Source organism: Lycium barbarum, chromosome 3, assembly GCF_019175385.1.
Source record: "Lycium barbarum isolate Lr01 chromosome 3, ASM1917538v2, whole genome shotgun sequence".
Taxonomy (NCBI): Eukaryota; Viridiplantae; Streptophyta; class Magnoliopsida; order Solanales; family Solanaceae; genus Lycium; species Lycium barbarum.
The window spans coordinates 31536090-31552847 of NC_083339.1; the positions used below are offsets into that span (position 1 = coordinate 31536090).

General features: G+C 38.7%; 1 protein-coding gene across 1 annotated transcript in view; it reads left to right on the forward strand.

Moving 5' to 3' along the window:
- The window catches only part of LOC132630664 (uncharacterized), a 47056-nt gene extending 30774 nt beyond the window's left edge, over positions 1-16282 (forward strand). Inside the window, exon 4 of the mRNA XM_060346220.1 lies at positions 16224-16282. Within this exon, the coding sequence (XP_060202203.1) occupies positions 16224-16282 (59 nt within the window). The remainder of the gene's footprint in view (positions 1-16223) is intronic.
- Positions 16283-16758: the final 476 nt, after the last annotated feature.

Sequence of the window (16758 nt, forward strand, 5' to 3'; positions counted from 1 at the left end):
TAAAGTCATAAACTCTGTCAAACAGTGTCTTACCTGGAACAAGTAACACTGCCTGATGTCTTGATTGCTTGTGGAGTCCTCATAAGGCCTTTTTGCACCTTTTTTGATCCGGGGTCCTAGTGTTTTGCCTATGTGGTTGGTGCTATTCCTTGCCTACCTTGGGCATCAGACACACTGTGAGATTGCTGTGCTTGCTTTGTTAATGATCTGGTCATGTGTACCCTAGGGGTTAGTTGGGATGGGACTTATGCCATAACTTGAATCTATGAAGAATTGTAGACCTATCTAAGATGAGGTTGGGAAGCCAAGGGATCCTGAATAGTCTGTATTGATTGACCTTCATCCTGCCATCACTTGAATTAGTCTAACCTGCCCTGTTTTCTCTAGGCAATGGCTCTGACCTTAGTATAAATGGATAGGTCTATTTGGTTTGAGGATGTACACTTGGAACCATTTTATATTAAGTTCTAGGCTAGATAACCTTGAAAGACACAAACCACCATGTGAACACCGAGAAGGCTGGAAATGGACCAAAGCCATATGACCTAAGAAAGACCTTTTCAAGGGGCCTTGGGGAAAGGAGAAGAGAAAATCCAGGCCTAGCCTAGATCACAACAGTCTCCTTCAAATAAAAGGCTCCATGGCACTTCTGTGGTTTGTGGATGCTGAGGTTCATTGCCAAGAATGCTGGAAACCATCTAGATTCTGCCTCCTTAGGCTTAGTGAAAACCCCCTCCCTAGCTTAGTGTTATCACTGATCTAGTAAGGTTGATTTTGGCTTTGACCAAATGAAGAATAATTGTGCACATGAGTTCAAGATAGAGACAAAGATGGAAGGTTAGGCAGAAGTGCAATTTTTGGCTTGCTCATTTTCCTTTATCTGGTTTTTGTTTACTTGTCCTTGAGATCGCATTAGTTGCCCCCCTTCCCTGCCATAGCCATATCCTTGTTTTTTTCTATATGCTCTTCTCATTGGTAAGAGGCAAAGATGCTCTAGTTCACTTCATGGTGATATGTTTGGTACTGATTTGCCCCTTTTGAGTGTCACAACTTGTATGGCCTTTTCATGGCTGTGTGACTTTGGTTTGTCTTCCCAGATCCTTCCATATTTGATGTTGCAACTGTGTTATTCTTCTCTATGATTGTGCTGTTTTGCTTTTGTCCCACTTATAATTTATGGGCTGCAGATGTGTCACCCTATGACTGTGGGCTTGGTTTTGTATTTTTTTTTTGTTTTTTGTTTTTATTCATTTAGTCTGTTTTGGGCCTCTCTCATAAGTGTGTGTATGGTCATATTTGGCTACTGCAAGTCCATAAATTCCTTTTGCTTTGTGAAAGTAAATTGTGTGGTGAATCTGGGCAGCTGCGTAGTGGCTTATCCTGAGATATGCTTCTGATTTTTGTGGTTGAATTGGTATGGGACAAGGTAATTTGGGGTGAGGTCTAGTCTAATCCTTCCCCGGTGACCACCCATGCCTGGGGTTCGTGAAACCCCTTAAAACTTGTGCGGCATCGGGAATACGGGGGCAACGATTTTCCCTTCCTCCGCATTGCCAAAGACCAGCCAACAGGCCTGGTGGTATTCACACATAAGCCTTAGCATAGCTGCCTTACTTCCTTGGCCTGTGGAATCTGTGATGATATACATGTATATGTTTGATATATATGGCCTTTTTTTCTCTCAGTATAATCGTGATAGTTGAGCCTGTCTTGATATACATGTATATGTTTGATGTATATTCCCCTTTTTCTTAGTATAGTTGTGATAAGTTCAAAAATTATAAACTAACTGGTTTCCCCTTTTTCTTTCCTCCCTCGCCACATGTCCACTTGGGTCTGGTCAGCCTGCCTATTGGGCCTCAGGCCCAATAAGTAAAATTCTTTCGTTGGAGATATTGAGTCCGCAAAGACGGAGAAAAAAGCTTGGTGCGCAGAAGGCCCAGCTATGGGTGAAAATGACTGGCAAGGGGCTTGGTACGCCCCTAGCCTTTACATTATTTGCTCATTTCTCTCCTTCGTTTTTTTTCTAGTTTTCATGTATTTGTAAAACTTGTGCAAAACTCATGTTATAATGGAATCTTCATCATGTGAACTAGTAGTCTTAGGACAACGGTGCTCATGCCGTCTAGATTGACTCTAAGTCCCCAAACCGCTTCTTTCAAAACTCGGATTTAGCGTAACGATTTTTGATAACTTAAAAGTGGATTAATTAAACTATTTGACATGGTTTTAAATCTTTAAAACAAGAAAAATGAATAGAGTATTTCAAAAAAGCTTTTGAGTATTGCAAATGTGTGTTAAACGGATTGTTTTTCGCAAAGCCAAAACCGAGTTTTGTTTTCTAGAACTAAAGGATAAAAATGGGTAAATGTTGTTACGACTAACTTGGTATAATTTGGGGTGAAACCCCACTGATTTTTGCAAAAAATGACAAGGCCAGAGTTGGCCCAAATAAGAGGATCTTTCGGGCCAAAGCCCATTTACAAGAAAGTAAAAAAAAAAAAAAAGGAGGATTTGAACATTCCTAAAGCCTTTAAACACATTCATTTGGGCCCAAAATAGGTAGATCACTTCCAAAATCAAATGTTTTCTATAAAAGTCCAAAACACAAAACCAATTTCATAATTTGTCTTAAACAAATACATTTCCTAAAATAAATACATTCGTATACATATGAGTTATCGGGTAAAGTGTTCCAAACGTGTTGTACAGGTCGAACCAAATAAAGTATGTGTCAAACATGGACAAAATTGGACATTTCAAAATGTAATGAATTTATATATTTTCAAAAAAAAAAAAAAGAAAAAAGACAACAATCTGATACTCATTTTTTAAACTAAATACATCACCCTTACCTACAAAAACGGGGAATTATTTTACCTAGATATTATAAATCCGAACCTGCGTACCTTATATATAAAAGGAACATCTTTAAATTCTTTTCAAAATGATATGCAAAAGGACAAGATTTTTTGCGAGAATAAACACTAAATTGACAGTTCATGCAAATACTCATACGTTGGAATTCGAAGGTCAACAGTATAGTACGGATCCTTAATACACCTTCCCTAGGGGATCATCAGAACCCTTACCTAGAACTCTGGATTACAAAGGATTTTCACGGTATTTGAATAAACCCTTCACCCCCGGTTTTCCTAATTTTCTAAAAATTAGGTGGCGAATCTTTTAAAAAAATAAGTCCGAAAGAGCACCAACGAGTTCGTAGTAGCTATTATGCCTTAACACCACGTAAAAAGTGAATCGTTACACTTGTTACAGCTCAAAGAGAGGATTCACAAGCATAAGACAACAACTTTTGAATAAGGGGGAGATGATGGTACCTTGAAGTACCGAGGCAGATTATGTGTTCCAGATGTAGATGGGCTCAGAGGACGAATCATGTCAGAAGCTCACAACTCCAGGTATTTCCTTCACCCAGGTTCCACTAAGATGTATCATGATCTTAAAGAAATTTATTGGTGGAATGATATGAAAAAGAATGTAGCAGATTTTGTGGATAAGTGTCCGAATTGTCAGCAAGTGAAAGCCGAACACCAGAGGCCTGGTGGGTTGGCTCAGAATATGATATTCCTGTTTGGAAATTGGAGATGATAAATATGGACTTCATAACAGGTCTACCTCGTTCATCCCGTAGACATGATGTTACACCCCAGAAAAATTTCGCGTTACCAAGACTGTAGACGACTTAGTACGAGCTCAAGGGAGAATAAAGTTATACAAGAATTAGGGATGAGGATTATATTATATGAGTAGTACATGGAAAGTTGAGCATTCTTAAGAAGGACCCTTGAGCCGAATAGGGGCATAACCCTCCAAAAGGATGATGTAAGGATACGTTTTCGGCTGATCCGACTTAAACCGGCCAAAGCGCTATTATAAGTTTGGAATTTGGAAACATACCAAAAATGAAAGTTGTATATAATTGAAATAGCTTTCCAACCATAGGTCGTGGGCTCTCATATGATATCAAAATCACATGTTATGCGCATTTTAATATCGACTGTCAGGGCAGGAAATTAACCCTGCGCGAATGCGCCAGAAGGTGGTGCGATTGCGCCGGGCAAGACCCTGCAACTCAGTGCAAACGCATTACGTGGTAGCACAATCACACTAAGTAAAATTTAAGTCAGTCCAGGCAGAACCTGGACCGTTATAAAAAGGGGTCACCCCCTTATTTCCCTCATTCAGACCCCAAATATTCCCCAAAAATTTGGAGAATTCTCTCCAACTCCTAGCACAAACTTTTACCCTAAATCAGGTATAATTCCCAAATTTCGGGCCAGATGGCGTATAGTTGCGACTACAAAATCGTATAGTGACGCGTTGTGGCTTAGAAAAATTAGATTTCACAATTCCCAAGCCCTAGCACGAAGGTTTTCTTCTCCCATCAATCCAAAACATCAAGGTAAGCCATTCCAAGCCCTTCAAAGTCAATTCTAACATGTAGTCATGTAACCTAACTAGGGTTCATCATTCTTAACCCAGGGTTTTCAAGAAAACCCATAACAAGGTTCAAAGTTCAAGCTTTTGGAATTCTATTACAAGTTTTTGAGCGTTTACAGGTATGTAGGGTTGCTATCTGCATGTGGGAGCATCATTGTTCTTTCCCACACCACGTTCCTCCATGATTATACAAAACTTTACCAAAATAGGGTCTTAAACATGTTCATGATAACCCTAAGTATATGCACTATGATTCACTATGTTTGTATGATTAATTCGTTATTGTGTTCTTAATATTCCATTTTGGTTATTGAGAATCTTTTCGTAATCCATAAAAAACCCATACTTTGCATTCCACGGGTTCTTAAATGAAAGATATGAACTTTTACGTATATTTTCATGAAACTCGACATGCCTCCATGTTTTATACAAGTTATAATATGTACTTATATCCATGTTATACTATACTCATGAAATAATGTTTGGAAGCCATGTTTGTGAGTCTAGTTTACAAGTCATGATTACATGCCAGGTTATACAGACCATTGGCCTAGATACCAACTATATCTACGTTCATGTTTTGGGAGTAGCATAGGTTTACAAAGAAGGCTCAAATAGCCTGAAACTACGTATGCCAACGTAGGGAAGGGTCGATCAGACCAGATTAGGACGACACTTTTAGACAATTGAATTGTATTCATGTTATGCTTATGTCTCATACCCTGTCAACGTGTGGGGCTGCTCTGCTGGTCGGGCCAGGTACCAGACTCCACGTACCCACGTGGTCATTCCATGTTGTCTGTTATACTACAGCTCTCCCACCAGATATATATATATATATATATATATATATCACATGAAATGTTTTACTCACATTATACATTTACTCATGTCAGATGATGCTCATGTTCATGTTCAGCTTACAGTTTCAGTTTCACTTCTATTATTTATGTGCCATGTTTATTTCATTCAGTTTCTTTATATACCAGTACAATTCAAGTGTATTGATGTCCCTTTTATTTTCCTGGGGGCCTGCATTTCACGATGCAAATTTACAGGATGACGAATCAATACGTTAGGTCTCAACATGTATCAGCTTTCGGTGAGGCCCATTCTATTCGGGGTTTTGGCTTTACTTATGTTTATTTTAGTCAGGCAATTAAGGTATGTCGGGGGCCTTGTCTCGGTAAATAGTTAAGTAGTCAGATTCATGTCAGAGGTTGCATAGACTATTCAATTATGTTATGCCAAATATTCAGATTCGTCTAGCCATTTTAGCTCATTATTGTTATGTTTATTCAGACTACCGCATTATAATATTATGATAATTTCAGACTTATGATTTATGGTCCCATGCTCTACTTAAATTATGCATGTTCATAGTTTATTTCACATCAGTTCATGCCCATGTTGAGTCAACAAGCCATGTGGTTCGCTCGGTCACATGCAGTCAGGCATCGAGTGTCGTGTTACGCCCAGGCCATGGTTTGGGGTGTGACACCCTAGTCTTGGACACCAAGTGTTATATCCCGTATTTTCGAACGTCGGATTATTTGTAAGCTGAGGTGGGGCCCACATGTCAAGATTTTTTTTTTGGAACATGTGACAAGTTATATGAATCGCATATGTAAAGTTAAACACAACTCGTGAAGGGCCCTTGGGCCAAATCAAAGTGGAAGCCCTCCAAATGAATATTTTTAAGAAAACGTTTTCGGGTGACTTGACTTTGAGGGACAAAACCAGTATTATAAGTTTGGAATTTGGAAAAATACCAAGAAAATTAAGTTGTAGATAATTGAGTTAGCTTTCCAACCATAGGTCGTGGGTTCCCAGGTGACGTCGGTACAAGGAGATATGGACGTTTTAAGGTCGAAAGGTCAGTGGGCTAGGCCCAACTCGGGACCAACCGGGTTAGGCCCAAAACAAAATGAAGAGAAAATCAAGCCCAATAGAGAGGGGTGGCCGGCCACAACATGGCCAAGGCCCAACCCATGGTTTTTAATTAAATTCCCATGTGCTAAATAAGATAAAAAGGGTTATATATTCATCATTTATCCAAAGAAGCTTCAAGAATTCAAATAAGGAGAAAAACAAAATACCAAGAGCCATAGTTGAAAGCCATTCGGCCATGAGCTCTCAAAAATCACCCCTCAAAATCTTGATTCAAAAATTATTGTCTTGTGATAATCCTACTAATTTAAGGACCCTCTATAACGTGGTGCAGTTATTTCGGAAGGTAGAGCTCTTATTTCATCCATTTAACAAGTGGGTTTAGTGAAGAAGTTTGGAAGAAAAAGGTAAGATTTTGCTCCTTTTACTTTGGAATATATGTATATGTGTTGTAGTATGTAGAAATGAGTAGAATTTATGAAAATATGGAAGTTTGCAAAGTGGGTGTGTTTATATGAAGGTGGCCGTGTGTGTGTGTTAATGTATAGATATGATGAGTTAAATTTTTGTGTTGTATTCTAGTTGTGGTTATGGTGGAATTTATATTGGAAATGAAAGTTGAATGAATTTGGTTGAAGTTGGAAATATAGGTGTTGGCCGTGTGATGTATGGAATTGGAATGGAAATGGATTAATTTTGTTTAATGTGTTAGTTGTGTTGTTGTGATCCTTATGATGTAAATGAGGGCTAAATGGTTTAAGTTGGCAATAAAATGGATTGTAGAAGGTTATGTCATTTTAGTGTGATTTTATGATATTATGGAAAATGAAGTTGTGAAAGTATGGATTGATGTTGTTGATCATGAATTTGCAAGTAGAAAATGTGTTTTGATGGTTTTGTTGTATATGTAAGACTTTTGGGTGAAATATGGAATTGATGGAATTATTGAATATTGGATATATGGCTTGGAATATTCTTGGCCTATGTTTGTATGATCTTAAATTAGTGTATGAAAATGGAAATATTGATATTGACTTGAAAGTGTAAAGTTGGTTTGGAAGTTGTTGCATTATTCGGAAAAGAAGACTATTTATGTTAGAATGCGTTTTAGTCGATCATTGATGACTATTGGTATTGTTGTTTGGTATGGTTGTTGCTATTTGAGCCGAGTTGAATCTCGGGGATGTTGTATGTATAGGGGAAATGCTGCCCAAATTTCTGTAGAAAAGTGTTGATTTGATATTTAAGTCCTAAAGTCTTAGGGTTAACATTTGGTAAATGTGACCATTTGTAGATTTTGGACGAAACGGGAAGTGAACTTGGAAAGGCGTAAAAAGCATAAAAGGTATGTAAAGCTATCCCGATTCTTCTTTTGGCATGTCCTAGATGTACTAGGATTAGATTCGAGCCTCGAAAAATATTCTGTCTTTCGGAATCCGCGTTTGAAATTGTCCCTTTTTCATTCAATGGAATTGGACCCTATAAGTATGCTTTGTTACAGAATTGTGTACACTTCCGCAAATTGTCTAGAAAGTTATGAAATGTCCCTAGGACCTCCGTAGGTGACTCCATAAGCTTAATATACGTAATTTGAGCCCACCGCTTCGGTTGTCCTGAGGTGGGCCCACTATTTCCGACTTTACCCTTTTTGTGTTTATAACTTAATTTCAAGCGGTTCTAAAGGAAACGCCTTAACTACTCTTCTAACTACCAATGATACTTATTCTAAATACTTTATTGAATCTCTGTAAAGGTATGATATTTTGTGTCTCATTTAGTCTCCCACTATTCCCGCTTTGCCTTTTAGTGTACTATTGCCTTATTTTCGAACAATATAAAATGAAACGTTTTAACTATCCTTTTAACTACTAAGGAAGAATTTTTTTAATGATTCCCTCGAGTCTGGTAAACTATTTTGGAATATGAAAATGATCCCAGAAGGGTTATTCTTCCGTAACTCATTATGACATACGACATACACTTACTATGATTCTGTTCGATTTCGTTGGTTTGATTTGTCATTCGATATGCCTTATTGAGTCTCTGGAAATATATGATTTTTTATTGCATTTAGTTTCTCACTACTCCATTCATGGATGCCTCAATGTTTCCCACACTGAGCCCGGGCCAGGATATGTTGTCAAACGTATTCCACTGCATTGTTCGCCGTGTCTCGATGTGAGGGGGCAGGTATATATGTACATGGGTTGTGGAGTATGCTGTGCCATGTACACACATTCTGATATGATATGATCTGATATGGCCATCTGATATGATATGTTATGTTACGGGGTTATCCCCTATTCTGCTCCTTATGTTTTGTGGCACCAGCGTCGGGGGGTGGCCACGTTCTGTTTGCCGAGTCCCTTGGCAGGGGTCGGATATGATATGGTATATGTTTCTGTACACACTCCTCATGTTTTGAAAATTAAAGAATTAAGATAAAAGTATAGCTGATCGAGAATTGGAAGGAACAAAGTACATTTCGAAAAATGGAAAGGATTCGAATTCCAAGTAATGGGATTACTTAGGTCAGGTCGATTTGGTGGTGTCGCTTGCATCATTCAGATAGAGAGTGATTGCTAAGTACACATTAAAAAGTAATCTTGGGAATCTCTAAAATTTGAAAGTTAGAGTCATATTTTTTAGGTGAGACCGTATTCGTAGTAGTGGATTATGTTGTAAGTGTGGCTAACTAGATAACATGGGTGAGTGTTCAGATATTAAGGACTTGGGAGTAGTTGCGTGAGTTTTGGTGAAAGAAATTGCAAGATTTGATAATTTCGAAATTGTTAAAGGTGTATTAAATGAGGCTGCAGGTTCTGCGTTTAAATGTTCGAATTTGTGAGCGAGAGGAACCACGAGGAGAATTTCATTCATTAAGAGTTCATAGGGTTAGGTCAGATTTGCGTATTGGGTAGAAGCTGTGAAACATGGAAACTGCAACCATAAAGCATGGTTCTTCGGTGCTAAGTTGATGAATTGGATAGAATTCAGCCTTTGGAGTCGAGCTGGTGGCACAAGATTAATTATTCATGAGTAGAGAGATTAGAATCAGTTGCAGAGGATGTATGACAAGACTATGATTAGATTCGTGAAGGTTAAAAGTTGGTTCGGGTGACCATTCAGGATGAATTGAGGAGGTGCAATTGGTTATGGGAAGTCTTCAAGGTGATGCACATAGTATGTTGTCGAAGATTTTTGAGGAATGGGATGTTGGTGTCGACCAAGTAGGTTCAACTCGAGGAAGTGGAACTAATTGCATTACTACTGGCATAATCGGTTTTGGATAAGATCACTTTTAGATGGAAATGCTTAAAATTTGTCCAGATCGAGCAAGGATTCTTGCTGGCGAGAGCAAGTCATGATTTGAAGTTGTGGCACGTGTCTATGTGTTTCTACGAAATCTTGATGCGAAAGACGACTTTGGAAGTCTGAAATAAAGATTAGTAAGAGCATAATGTTTTTACCGATATAGAATAGGTAATGGTTTGTGGCTACATCAGAAGGATTGTGTTGTTTGGGAAATGTTTCTGGAACCTATCGATCTCGTTTAGAGGTGTGGCTTTAATCAAATCAGAAAATTCAAGCGAAAGCAGTTCTTATGCTGGGGGATTAGTTGTGAAAGAAACTTCAAGTATAGGAAATATGGAAATTTGGGTCTTTGAGCTAAGTTAAAGGAAGTGTTGTCGACGTATTTCTTACCTGTGGAGGCTTTCGTGAGTTTATAATAGAGATTTCTTGGTTACCGTCGGCTTTCGTACTTTCCTTTATGATTCAAGGACGAAAAATTATTTAATTGGTATCTGATGTAACGACCCGTTTGGTCGTTTTAGGCATTTTACCCTTTTATCCCCCATTGACCCTTTCTCTAGCTTCGTTAGAGCGTTTTCAACTTGCGGGGATGGGTGGAATAGTTCTCGAGGTGGTCGGGTGAGTCATGGTTGATTTTGAGGAATTTAGAAGCTTTTAAGTTGAATAAGTGAAAAAATGTTGACCAATGGCTAACTTTTGGGTAAATGAGTCTTTTTGAGGTTTCCTTTGGTTCCATTAGGTCCGGAAGGTAGGGTTGTTGGTTCGGTTCTCTGAGGTACTCAGGAGTATTTTTGTCCTTTGGTTGGAAAGCTTGTTTGGGCGTTTAGGGGCAGAGCGGGTCAAGACAACCTCTTTTGGGAATTCTGAGGGTGCGGGTGAGCTCATAGCGTGATTTTAGAGTGGGGTGCATGTTTGGTTTGTATCCGGGAGGTCTCGGATTCTTTTTCGGGTGAAATTGGTGAAAAACCAGATTTTCGCTGGTTTCTAGTGTGCTGCTTTTGAGGACATAGGGCCGCACCTGCGGGCCCGGTACTGTAAGGCTTGATCCGCAGGTAATAGAATATTGTGTGAGGTCAGGAAGGTTCCACACCTACGATGTTTTTTCCCAGGCGCGAGACCGTATTTGCAGAAGTCCAGCCGCATTTGCGTGTTTCAGATATATAAGTTGGTTTCATCTCTGCGAGTAATTTTTCACATATTCGATTCCACATCTGTGGGGGATTGTCCGCAGATGTGGGATCGCAGGACCAAAACATTGTTTTTAGTCCCATCTTTTCCAACTTCAAACCCTATTCTCCCAAATACATTTCTTGGACCTAGCAGCTCATTAAAAGGGGGAAATTGGAAGGTTTCTCAAGGTAGCTCATGGGGTAAGCTTCCTATCCTTGTTTTATAATTTCGTATTGGATTATTAAGGATTTTTCTTGATGGGAAACTTGTTTTGAAAGAGGGTTTTTGTGACTTATAAACCATTGGGTAGAAAAAGTTTTTCTTAATTAATCATCGATAGATTTGGAAGGATTTCCTAGTTTTTAGCTGATTCATCTTGGATAAACTATTTTAAAACTCAAAATTATATTTTGCAGGGGATTTTCAATGGATTAGTTTAAGGGTTCTCTCCAAAATTGGGGGGTTTGGTAAATTGACGAATTGATGCTCAGTAGGGATTATATTCACATTAATTTTAGGATGGTTATTGTTTAGACTTTGGGTAAACTAAATTTCCAATAAATTTTCCATTTTGCCCTTGTAGGCCCAAGGGTCACTTTTCTAATGTCATTTTTGAGTCGTTTTAGAAGTTTGGCAATATGGGTGTCCTTAGACCCGTTTACTATCGTAGAGTACTAAATTGATAGACTTTGATCATTCCGAGGCGATGCGGAAAGGAAAGGCACAAGTGGATTAGTTTGTGGACTGGCTCGGCATAGAGGTAGGTTACGACTTACATATGTCTAGACTCTGATTAAGGAAACGTATGTAGATGTTGGTTATTGATAGAGAGAGCATGAAAGGCCTCCGAGTATAGTGTGGAGGTGAATTCCAATTAGGTTGGTAACGTCAGCGGTTATGTGGGCTTGCCGCCATGTTTGTTGCTACCTTATGATTATTGGTTGATCTTGTTAACTTGCCTGGTGCCTCACATATCTCATAAAAAATAAATGAACCATGTTTTGGTGACTTGAGTTGTTTCCGGCATCCATGATTTGCATCCTTTTGTTCCCTGATTGGTGATATATGGTTAGATTGATTTCCTGGCTTGGCATATGTTTCTGATTCTAAGAAATTGCGAGGTTGTTGATTTGATCCCATGCATGTCATGCAACTCATATTTCATATTTCATATGTGGTCTTATATACCTGTGAATTGAGTTTATTCATCTCTGTCTCCTAATATCTTACTTATCATCTGGAAATGACGGATAACATAAATGAATTGAGTTGTGATGTGAATTTCATGGCAAGTAACTCTTGAACCCACAATATGTGGTGTTGTTGTGGTTGATTTCATGCATGGCATGCATACCATATCACATATGTGACTTGATATGATTGTAAAATTGAAATGATGATAAGTGAGAGAGTGAAGCGTCCGACGTCTTTGCCGGAGAGCATAAATGAGAGAGAGTGCTCGTAATCTGAGGTCATTTTCGGAGTGAGAGAGGGCCTGCGATCCGAGGTTATTACCGGAGCGGAAGAGAGTGCTCGTGATCCAAGGTATATTTCAGAGTGAGAGTGTTACATGGACGTCGTGGGTCCCTCATGGGTCTTGGTTATGAGACATTGTACTTAGCATGTGTGTACGGTACGGAGAGGAGGCTTGGGGGACATTGCATAGAACTTGCATGGCATTGCATCCCATTTGTATTGTACTTCACATCATTGTGTAGAAACTTATCTATTCGAGTTCTTTGTTGGTGATTTCCTTGAGTTGTTGCGTGTGTTTTAAGTGATTAGGTAAACACTTAGCAGGTTTGTGGATTAGAAGCTTTCACCCAGGCTATGACCGGAGGATATTAAGATGTATTATTATTATTACTATTATTACTATTATGGACTTTTTATCTGAGAAAATTATTTGTGACTGTACTTGACTGCTTATATGTTTTACCTGTTGATTTCTTTCCATTTGTATGCGTTATCTAATCGTTGTCGGTCTATGATGCCTATGGGGGTACTTTGGGTCCTAATACTATGCTTGCTGTACTTTTTGTTGAGTGCAGAGTTTTCTCCGGGTTCTTGTTCAAGACCCCATGGTTGATCCCGAGGCAATTTATAAGAGACGATAAGGTGAGCTACTAGTTGGACCTAAAGCCCTTGATATCTTCTTATATTTCTATCTATTTCCTACCTTCGGACAATATCTTATTTAGTGTCTTAATACTTCTATTCAAGAAGGATCATATTATGTATTATCTTTTAGAAGCTCTTGTACAAGTTAAGACTATGTTTTTGTGTATCTTAATAGTTAAAGTTATTCTTCCGCATGTGTTTATGTACTACAACTGTTAGCTAGGGTATTCAAGGTACTTAAATTTCGCACTTGCTTTTAAATGAGTAAATGATTTGGGGATAGTCCGCCTACCGGGGGAATAGTATAGGTGCCATCATGCCCGTGAATTGGGCCATGACAATGTTTGTATCAAAGCTCTAAGTTCACTAGTCTCACGAGTACAAGAGAAATGTCTACTATAGTCTTGTGGAATGGTATGTAGACCTCCGTACCTATCCTCAAGAGGCTATAGGGCATCTAGGAAACATCCATTCTTTCATTCCTTTCGTGTTACTTCATTCAAATTGGTATCTCATTGATTTGAATTTGTATTTGAACTTGTGTTTCTATTCTCCCACTGATGGTGGGGGCATATTCTTGCTTTCATTAATGAGTGGTCGATATGATATGGCGTGGTACGGTACGAGATGTGTTATTCTGACACAGACACGTGACCAGTTCAGTTTTCATCTATGATTTGAAGACCCCGTTGAGTGGTATTATTATTGGAAATCATTAGTTAGTGATATTCTTGGAAAATGAAAGTGATAACACAGAGGACTGCATGATCTCCAATGTCTTCAACGGTGAGTTACTCAGAAGTCGAGAGAGTAAAATTATTTTTTCACTGGAATGATTTGCTCAAGGTGTGATTAGTATAGGAAAGTTTCAGCATCATCAAGTTTAGTATGATAGATTTGTGGCACAAGTGTATCAATGGCAAGTCAACAATTCAGCAACGAAAAAGTGTTGATGTCAACATCAGGAAACAAGTGTAACTTAGGAAAGATCGTCAAATTTGACAAGAGGATAGTGACTGTGTTAAGATAATGAAGAGAAGTTAAGGATAAGGATATAAAGGGCGACTTTTGTAAGATTTCTTAAGGTATAGTGGTAAGAGTGCTTCTTGTCTTATGGGACAGAGGCGTAAGGAAGAGAATTTAGATAGATCAAACTCCACTATATGAAAGGAACAATTAGTATCTGACGTGCTTATAAGGATAAGGTTGCAAGACGCATGAGGGTTGATGTCATATTCGATCATGAAAAGATAAGTTGGGCTTCAACATGACAGAATTGTAGTGGTGGAGTAAGAATTAGTTGTTTGCGAGGTCCTTCAGAAAAATGACTATCGGTTCTAGGTCAGAAGGAAATGTTACTTGTGGCTAGTGAAAATTAAGGTGTTGGCAGCTGTGGTCCTTCAGTAGAGGTGTGTTTGTAGGGCCGGTTGGTGTTTTGAGGTTATCGTTTGAACCGAGAGCTTGTTGATTTAAGATTTATGTTGCAGTTATTTAAGGTAGAGGGGATGTAAGGGTTCATAGATAAGTTGGTATGTTCGGTTATATCGTAGGCAAATGGGAGCCAGTGGTTGAATTATAGAAAAGACCCTATTGATAAGCAAGTGTGAAGTTTTAGTAATCGACGAGTTATCGGGTGTTGCGTCTAATCTCGGACAAGGGATTTAAACATCACACCTCTAGTGTAAGACTCGGCTATTCCTGTAATTCTGGTGTTACGACTAGGTGGACTTGATTGAATGAGAGAGATAATCACACGATTTGATTAAAGGTGTTCTGGTTCGATAATTAAGGTAAGGGGTGGTTCTACGCGGGTAAGCATCATTTAAGGACACTTGGAGAAGGGGTCGGTCAATAAGAACATTTGAAATTGTAGGTCAATGATGGTTTCAGACTAATTCAAGTGGTGAAGGACATTTCGAAAATTGAGTTAAGAATTAGTAATACAGGTTGAAACAAGGAGGGGTGAGTTCATTATATGATATTTTGCGTATCAATGTTGGGTCAGTAAACTCATGAACCAAGATAGAAGGAGGATTTTTCAGTTAAGGAACTTTGGCAAGGGTACTTCGATGGAGTTATATGAGGAAGCTAGTAGGATTGTGCGTACAGTAATTAATGATTGCCCTACAGAGTATGAATCGGCTCAGTGGTGGTCTGGGGTATTGTATCGATAGCGATTAATTCTTGTTGGGATAACCAGAGTTGGTCGGAAATTTCTAGGGGGGAGGATTCATGATAATCATTTTTGTGATGCGCTGGATTTAGAGAAGAAATAAGTTTTGTAGTCGAGTGAGGTAAGGAAACTCTCAGTTGTTTGAGTGTGTGGAGTAATAATATCTCCAGGATTGACTCTGCTATTTTGCAGGACTTACGAGATTATAGTATACTTGGGTCAAGTGGATTTTGTGGTGTTTTTTGCATCATTCAGATGGGGAGTGATTGGTAAGTATGCATTAAGTAATCTAGGGAATCTCTATAATTTGAAAGTTAGAGTAATATTCTTGAGGTGAGTTCGTATTCGTGGTAGTGAATCATGTTGTAAGTTTTGCTAACTGGATAGCATGGGTGAGTACTTCGGATATTAAAGACTTGGGAATAGTTGCGCGATGTTTGGTGCAATAGATTGCAAGATTTGATACTTTTGAAATTGTTGAAGGTGTATTAAATAAGGCTGGAGGTTCTGCGTTGAAATGTTTGAATTTGTGAGCGAGTTAAGAGGAAGCACGAGGAGAATTTGATGTAGTAAGAGTTCATGGGGTTCAGTCAGATTTGCATATCGGGTGGAAGCTGAGAAACATGGCCGCAACCATAAAGCATGATTCTTCAGAACTAAGTTGATGACTTGGATAGAATTCAAACTGTGGAGCTGCGTTGATGGCACAAGATCGATTATTCATGAGAAGAGAGATTAGAATCGGTTGCAGAGGATGTATGAAAGGACTATGATTGGTTTCATGAAGGTTAAAATTCAGTTTGGGTAACCATTGGGGATGAATTGAGGAGGTGTAATCGGTTATGGGAAGCCTTTAGGGTGATGCGCATGGTATGTTCTCAAAGATTTTTGAGGAATGCGATGAAGGGTGCCGACCAAGTAGCTTCAACTCGAGGAAATGGAACTAACAAGTTTTGGACTGGTGCAATCAGTTTTGGATAAAATCACTTTTTGATGGAAATGATTAGAATTTTCCCAGATCAAGCAAGGATTCTTCCTGGCAAGAGCAAGTCATGATTTGAAGTTGTGGCATGTGTCTATGTGTTTCTAGGGAATATTGATGCTAAAGATGACTTTGGAAGTGTGAAAGAAAGATTAGTTGGAGCATAATGTTTTACCGATATAGAATGGGTAATGGTTTATGGCTACATCGGAAGGATTGTGTTGTTTGGGAAATTTTTTTGGAACTTATCGGCCTCGTTCAGAGGTGTGGTTATAATCAAATCAGAAAATTCAAGTGGAGGAAGTTCTTATATTGGGGGATCAGTTATGAAAGAAACTTCGAATATGGGAAATATGGAAATCTGGGTCTTTGAACTAAGTTAATGGAAGTTATGATTAATAAGATGAACAAGCAGTTCTATCGGCGTATTTCTTGCCTGTAGAGACTTTCGTGAGTTTATAATAGAGATTTCTTAGTTACTGTCGGCTTTCGTACTTTCCTTTATCGTTCGAAGACAAACAACTGTTTAATTGGTATCTGATATGACAACCCATTTGGTCGTTTTAGGTATTTTATCCTTTTATCCATATTGATCCTTCCCCTAGCTTTGTTAGACCGTATTCGACTTGCGGGGATGGATGGA